Source organism: Leptinotarsa decemlineata, unplaced genomic scaffold (genome assembly GCF_025532065.1).
Source record: "Leptinotarsa decemlineata unplaced genomic scaffold, Ldec_3_MD MMD2_tig00003557_RagTag_RagTag, whole genome shotgun sequence".
In the NCBI taxonomy this organism is placed as follows: Eukaryota; Metazoa; Arthropoda; class Insecta; order Coleoptera; family Chrysomelidae; genus Leptinotarsa; species Leptinotarsa decemlineata.
Genome location: NW_027412590.1, coordinates 2514663 through 2522801, shown reverse-complemented (window position 1 = coordinate 2522801; position 8139 = coordinate 2514663). Strand labels below are relative to the sequence as shown.

At 35.7% G+C, this 8139-nt stretch overlaps 1 protein-coding gene across 1 annotated transcript; it reads right to left on the bottom strand.

The window, feature by feature from the left end:
* Positions 1–3095: 3095 nt before the first annotated feature.
* On the bottom strand, positions 3096–3524 carry LOC141483478 (uncharacterized). Its single transcript, XM_074178145.1, has one exon. It carries the CDS (start codon positions 3522–3524, stop codon positions 3096–3098), a length of 429 nt encoding a protein of 142 aa, XP_074034246.1.
* Positions 3525–8139: the final 4615 nt, after the last annotated feature.

Sequence of the window (8139 nt, the reverse complement as noted above, 5' to 3'; positions counted from 1 at the left end):
TTATTCATAACCCAACAACTTATAATTTCAAATATGTTCAATGATTTTCTTTAAATGTGCATTTCTTTCTATGCTATTTCACATTAGACGCTGTATATTATACTTTTCATAATCTACCAATGAAATCATTTGAAATGAGTACCCATATCGGTCTGTTGCTGCTAGTATAATGAAAATAGGTTATACGGTCCTCTTGACTTCGTAAAATGATTAATTATGTTTCATGACTTGTAAACGAATCCATTGATGTCAAAATCATCGAAATCGGAGGACCGGAAGTGAAAACCGGAAGTGATCGTTTTTTGATGGATTCGAATCCTTCTCACTCTAAGGAATCCCAATATATCATATGTTTCAGTATCCAATGATTTTTTCATTTTCTTTGTCAATGAATTCTGCGTTTTCCATCAAGCTTCTGCAATTGGAATCAACTTATAGTTGTTCATAACCCAACATTTCTCAATTCCAAGTTTTTTCAGTGATTTTTGTTGAATTTGCAATTCTTCCTATGCTATTTCACATTGTGCGATGGATATTATATTCGTTACACCATCTTTGTTTTTCTCTCTTGGCACACTCTGTATTCGTTTCCCTTCCATTTGATGTACTGCACGTTGAGATTCAACTATCATTCACAGAGATTTGGCTTAGTGCCCTTATGACATGTTGCGCCATCTTCGATTTTTCTTCGTCGTTGACTTCTGCATTTCTTATCCTTTCATTTGACGTGCTGTACGCGACGATCCGATCATTATTAGCGAATATACAACTTAGAGCCCTTCTGACAGTTGTGCTTTTATTTCTTGTAATAACTCATTAATTTCCACAAATTATCACACACGCCATCCCCTCCCACGCTGACTACGTCACTTTCAGGGTTTCAATGTTTTATCACTATTATTATTATTATTCGACCCACATTGTCCAGTTCAATTTCATCTAGCACAATCAATCGAGCGATATTTGATTTCTCCATTCTGATTAGCTGGCCGACACTACTCTGTAACAGAAGTTAGGTTTAGTGTTCCAAAAAGGTTCCGTTCAAGAGTCTGAAAATTCGCAAAATGAATCTTCATATGACAAAGCATGGACTTTAGTCATTTCCTGATGATGCTTACTTGGTTAGCGGAATGCGTTAAATGATAAATGACTGTCATATTGAAACACAAAAAACCGTTACGACAATAACGATGAAACGATAACGAATAAACGTACGGAAAACGGTCAAAAACGCACGAAAAACGATCGAAAACGCACGAAAAACGATCGAAAACGCACGGAAAACGGTCGCACGCAAAACGGTGGCACGCAAAACAGTCGAAACGTTTGTAAAACGGTCGCTTTGCCCATTTTCGAATGTTAACTCCTCAATACGTAACTCCTCGACACCTTTGGTGTCATCTCCTTCTTCTCCTGATGATGCTAACTTGGTTAACAAAGATACGAAACTTCCGACATGTTGGAACGCTAGACTTCTGTTGAATCGACATATTTTTTTCTTAAATGATGTATTTTGAAAAGCTCTGTATACACATTGATATCATATTTTGAATCGACATGTTTTTCTCCTTAAATGATATATTTTGACGCACCCTGTACACTTCGACGTCATATTTGTTTTTCAATGATGTATTTTGAGATACCTTGTACACATTGAGGGATCGCACGTTGAAAACTTACAGCCTCGTGGAACTGTTATGTTTTTTTCTTAAATGATGTATTTTGACGCACCCTATACACTTCGACGCCATGTTTGTTTTCAATGATGTATTTTGAGATACCTTGTAACATTGAGGGATCACACTTTGAAACGATACGGCCTCTTTGATCTGTAATGTTTTTTCTTAAATCTGATTCATTATTATTGATATATCACTTTGGCGCTTCCAATTTTCATCGAGTCGTTCAAGATTGATTCCAAAACCGGCAACGATACATTGCCCCATAAACAATGATTTATTGTACAACTGGCAACGCCGAACCTGCCATGCTGGCATGTATTGACATTTGAAAGATGCAGTCTTATTAGTCTAGTGTTTACAGTGTCCTTCTTCAACCAATAGATAGTTCAGCTAGTGACTCATAGATGACTCTGTGTGTTCTATAACTTGATTTTCAAACCGGCAACGCTACATTACTCCATAAACGTTGATTTATTGTACAAATGGCAACGCCTGCTTGCACTAGCAACCGGTAAAACCTCGATATCCATCTATCTTTGCATCGATTACGTCACACGTGTCTCTCGCTCTAACACACACATACACATCTTTACATGAAATATCAATTATTACATTCTACGGAAATCAAAAATAAAAATGCTGTCAAGTATAATGAATGAGTCAATTTTGGTCCCGACAAAACTAACGCTATAAATACCCAACATTCGCAGTTAACTTCAATATCTTACGATGGTGTAGAGGCTAAGGACAATGTCTACCACGCGGACGATCCAGCTTCGAATCTCATAACTATAAACTTTTTTTAATCAAAATCACGTTACTGGAACGTGACAAGGGGGCCGAGGGGTGAGGCAGAGTCGCAAGAGGGCCTGAGCGGTGATGTGGAGTACTAAGGGGGCCGATAGGTTAGGTGGAGTACCAAGAGGGCCGAGGGGCGGAGTTCCACGCTCGAATCGTTACGATACTCGTTCCATCCTGCGTCGATGACGTTTTCCCCACTCCCGGTTTCAAATTTCCCGCTGTATGCGCGATAGCTGCTCGATTCTCTGACATACGCGTGACCTTGAAAGGAACCAAAAATTGCAGAATGAACCTTAGCCATTTCCCATGTTAATCTACATAAGGAATGAGCCAGAACCGGCCTAGTACATATACTTACCTCGTTTGTCTTTTTCAATAATTTCACTTCCTCTGAGAAGCAATTCTCCTGAACCTTCATGCACCAAACTCTCTCCGCTTTCTGAAGTTCTTGCCATGCCAAACCTGTCCCCTTTTTCTTCATGTTTTCGATAAATCGAAACATATAGGCTGTAATTCGAAGTAACTTGTTATAATCTGAAAATGCAGTAAAATCAGGTAAATAATCAGTTTTAACTTGAGAAGTGTGCAATAAAAAGAAATCTTGCTTCAACTCTAATTTCTCAATTTCTTCGGTAGAAATGCATGATACATTTTGTCTGATTTTGGCCAGAGTTCTTCACTAAGAAACAAGAACTTTGGACCCTGAAACCAACTATCTTCTATATTCAAATTTGTTTTCTTGGTGCTTCTGGTGGCTTCGTCTGCTACATTCATACTGGAAGGTACCCAATGCCAATCAGAGATGCTGGAATTTTCCTGAATTTCTCTCACTCTATGTGCAATGAAAGTCTTAAAACGTTTGGTCTCTGATCTCAACCAACAGAGAACTATTCTTGAATCTGACCAGAAAAATGTTTTATTGATTTCAAGTGAGTGCTCCTTCTTGATGCGTCTCGCTAAACGAGAACCCATCACCGCTGCTTGAAGTTCCAGACGTGGTATTGTCAATGACTTTATTGGGGGAACTTGTGTTCTCGACATTACCAAGGACACTTTTGTAATACCTGCAATGTGAATTCTGAAATATCCCACTGCACAAAATGCCTGCTCACTGGCATCACAAAATATATGTAACTGCAAAGAAGTATTTTGGATTATTTCAAAGCTATAACATCATGGTATTTTCAATTGTTCAATTTGTTTCAAACCGCTGATCCATTCTAACCATTTTTCATTCAAATCAATAGGATTTTTTTCATCTCAATTTAAACCGCTTTTCCATAATTCTTGTATTAATATTTTCCCCTTGATTACGTAATGTCCCACTAGACCTAGAGGATCATAAAGTGACATCACTACTTTCAACATATTTTTTTTGTAGGATGAATCTTACTAGTCAAAATATCTTTATTAACTTTGTGGAAATTTAATGAAATAATTAAAACATTTTCTTTGGGCATCCACTTCCACATTCCTAAAACTCTCTGTGAACCGTTGTCATCCAGTATTTTATCTTTCCCCCTAAGTGACTCTGGAATCTTCTCCAAAACTTCTTTTGAATTGCAAATCTATCCTCTTTATTGAAAACCACCTGACTCATGTATTTTTATTACCTCTTCAATGAGTTTTGTTCCTTCAGCGCTTGTAGAAACACTATCTAGGTAATCATCTATATAGTGACGATTTATAAAGCTATCAGCAGCTTCAGAGTATACTTATTCAAATTCCAATGCATTTCTGTTCTTGATGTATTGTGCAGAGGATGGAGATGAAATGGCACCAAAAATCATCACTTGCATTTCAAACATAGTTACATCTTCATATGGATTTGCCCTTCAAAAATCTCTGAGCAGGTCTATCTTCTTTTCTTATGGAATGATGGAACATTTCCTTCACGTCTGCTGAAAATTTTATGAGTTTTTCTCTGAATTTCCATATTATCCCTACTAGAGCGTTGAATGAATCCGGTCCTTTCAGAAGAAAATCATTTAGACTTTTACCTTCCACTTTAACGGCTGCGTCAAATATAAATCTCATTTTGTCTGGCTTATTTCCATTAACAACCCCAAAATGTGGTAAATACCATGTCTTCACTGAAGGATATTCTTCTATTTTCTTCGCATATCCTGTTTCAACATACTCTTCTATTTTCCTCCTATAAGCTTTTGCAAAACTGAAATCTTTTTCCATACGACGTTCAATATACTGTAACCTCTTGAAAGCCATACATTTACTGTCAGGTAATATTTTCACCTCTTCTTCCCAAAGTAATCCTGTTTCTTAACGGTTCTGACCTGGAATTTTCCTTGTTACTTGCATGATTATTTCTTCTGCTCTTGAATCTTCCTGGCTGAGTACTTTTCTATTCAAGACTTTCACACCAATAGGCTTTGTGGAAAAGAAACTTCGAAGTTTTTCATGCAATTGCTCATCAAAACTCTCTTGATGACGAATATATGATACTATAGTATTATCTGTTCTGTTTCTAAATTGACGTAGATTCCCATGTTTCACCCAAACCCATATAATTTTAGATAAAGCTGGAGAATTCTTAGGACCCTCAATTATTTCACTACTTGCAATTAATTCCCAGTTATCCTGACCAATAAGCAGTTTTGGCTGTACATTATGCATATTTTCAAAATCTACCCTCCTGAGGTGAGCCCATTTGTTTTTCATTTTGCTACCATCAATTGTTTGTAGAGGCAAATCCATATTTTTCAAAGTATATATATTTTCTACTTAGAAAACATTACTTTTATCCTTGTAAGAAATTTCGAAACTAACTTTCCTAGAATTTACTTTTTTGTATGATTCTATATCTGTCCATTTTAAGCCTAAAGTTGTTTCTTCACCCTGTATATTCAAGTCATTTGCTAAATCCTCATCTATCAGAGTTACTGTAGAAGCTTCATCAAATAAGACATACATTTTCATCTCTTTTTCTTGAGTCCTTATTATAACGGCAGCTATTCTAAGCGAAATTTCAGAATTAAATGATTGAGAGGTATGAGCTACAATTTCCTGAGAAACGGTATCACTTGATTCAACATTTTTGTCTAAAGATTCATTATGAAGTATTTTATGATGCAATTTTTCGCAATTGTTGATTCTATATTTCCTTTCGAACCAAAAATTTTTGATTCAGTGGTTATTTTTCAAGTAAGAAAAGCATATATCATTTGTTTTAACAAAACTCAATTTTTCAGAAACTGGCAAGGTCAAAAATTTCGAACACTTTTCTAATGTATGTTCTTCTTCGCCAAATAAACACTTTACTGAGGAAATTCGAGAATTCTGAGAAGTTACTAAAGTGGATTTATATTTATCTTTATTTATGATTTGATTGGAAGTCTTACTTACATTCACAATTGATTGAACATAGCTGGCAGCTTCTGCCTTTTCCCAAATCCAATTCTTGAAGTCCACAAGAGTGTTTTGACCTCTTGTCTTTGCTGCTTTTTCTCCCCAGGACATTTGCATTGAAAATGATAACTTCTGCATCATTTCATCAAGTAACTGCGGACAGCTCAAATAATTCGTCATTTCATGGCTTCAAGTGTAACAACCAAATTGGAAACCTCATCTGCAAAATGATTCAAACTCTCATAGTCGTTGTTTTTAATAACTGCTAAATTCTTCGCTTTATTGACTAAACTTCTAACTATTAGGTCTGATCTACCAAATTTACTTATCGAAATGTCAATAACTCTACTCACCGATGAAGCAGACAACAGTAAACCTTCAACACACCTAGGAGAATCACCTTACGTAGTCTACACATATTTTCTTCACTTGAAAAACCTAACATTTTGGTCGTGGAAATATACTGTTGGTAGGAACTTGGCCACTCTGTCATTTCACCGCTAAATATGGGTAAATCTTTTTCAATTGCCTACCTTGCTAAAAGCATTTTAATTTCATGACCTGATACATTTTAATTACTTGGAATATCTAAATTAACATCATTTTTCTGTTAAACTATGTGACACTGACATTGACTATGACATGAATGTGACATTTTTGAAGACTTTTTATCTGATTTTTCATCAGAAAATTGATCAACTCTCACTTTGTTTCTAAGCCAATCACCTACCTTGAGAAGACAATTCTTTTCTGTCTTTAAACTGCATATCATCACTCACTGCTTCATATTGTTTTTCTAATTTTGCCTGTTCTATCAGCTTTTTTTCCATTTCCATCTGCTTATTCAATAATCTCGCTAACTCTTCATCAGCTTCCAATTGCGCTTCCAACCTTTTTCTTTGATACTTAGTACTTGCTTTGGATACTACTGACTGCTCACGATGACTCTTAGTGGACTGTACATTTTATTTCCTGCTTGATTAACCCAGCTTGGTAGAAGATATCTTGTTTTCCTCGTCACCTCGCTTAGAATCGTTGATGGGAACTTCGGTCTTGGATTTCAGAGCTCGACTTTTACTTCTTGTTTCCATATTACTTACTCCGTAGGCTCAAGGACCAGCACAATGTTTAGTTTCACCTGTAAATACGTAGTCAGTTATCCGGTCGAAAGGCCAGCACAATGTTTAGCTTTTTTTCTGATGGAGAAATTGGGAAAATATGATATTTTCAACTTTCTTCAAGGAACTTTTATTTTCGCTTGACATTTTCTTGTAATCAACAACTTATCTCCATGTGAAATAACAAAAAACCCAAACTTGATATAAATTTCACATAACAACATAATAATATCTAATACAGAGTATTTCAAAACTTAACAAAAAATATAAATTACATATTGTCGCAACTCAGTACTCGCTTGGCTATTGACGAGAGGATTTTATTCGCTGTTTCAACCATTCATTCATTCATCCAAATTATGAAAGAAGTCATTTCAAAACTCAATCAAAATCAAATATTTATTGTAAAGAAATGGAAAAAATACTCTAGGAATAAACTCACACTAAAATGTTAATAAAAAATACATTAAAACATCAATAACCTACATTATACTGTCGCCCAGCAGGATTGAAGAGGAGATGTGCTGCATTGCTGATGATCAATAGAAATAATGAATTTCTGAATACTGTCTGTTCATGTTTTTGACCTCCCTCAATATTTATGAAGACTTATACGCTGACATTGCAACTTTGATCCGGTCACTGTATTAAGATAAAATGCTCAGGATGCAAATTTTGCAAAGTTTGCATATTTGGAGATTGTTTTATATTCTATTTCCTGTGATCGGGTCAATTTGGATGTCTATGAATTCGGAAGACAGGATTCTGATAATTGAGTGTTTTGTTTTAGAATATTGAAGTTGAGATAGGAACATCTTTCAATTCATGTAATAATTCAAATTCATTTTTCTCCATATTTGATAAATATCACAAAGATACTTTAACATAAACTTTATAAATGGTGACTCACATCATCTAAAAGAACAATTCGTCTAGGCCAGTCTCAACTTCCTTCACTGTAGGTTAATGAACTGACACATATCAGAAAACACCTACTCCCCCAGCTAATACCATAAAGGGCGTTGGATTATAGCCGACAGGTGTCAGTGCAGGATTCTTCACTGAAGTTATTCCGGCATATGCTGTTGGCGATACAACTGCCGCAATAGTTTTTTTTTAATAGTAGAGTATTGTCTATCGTCAACATGAAGTAGGTTGATGGACTGACACCT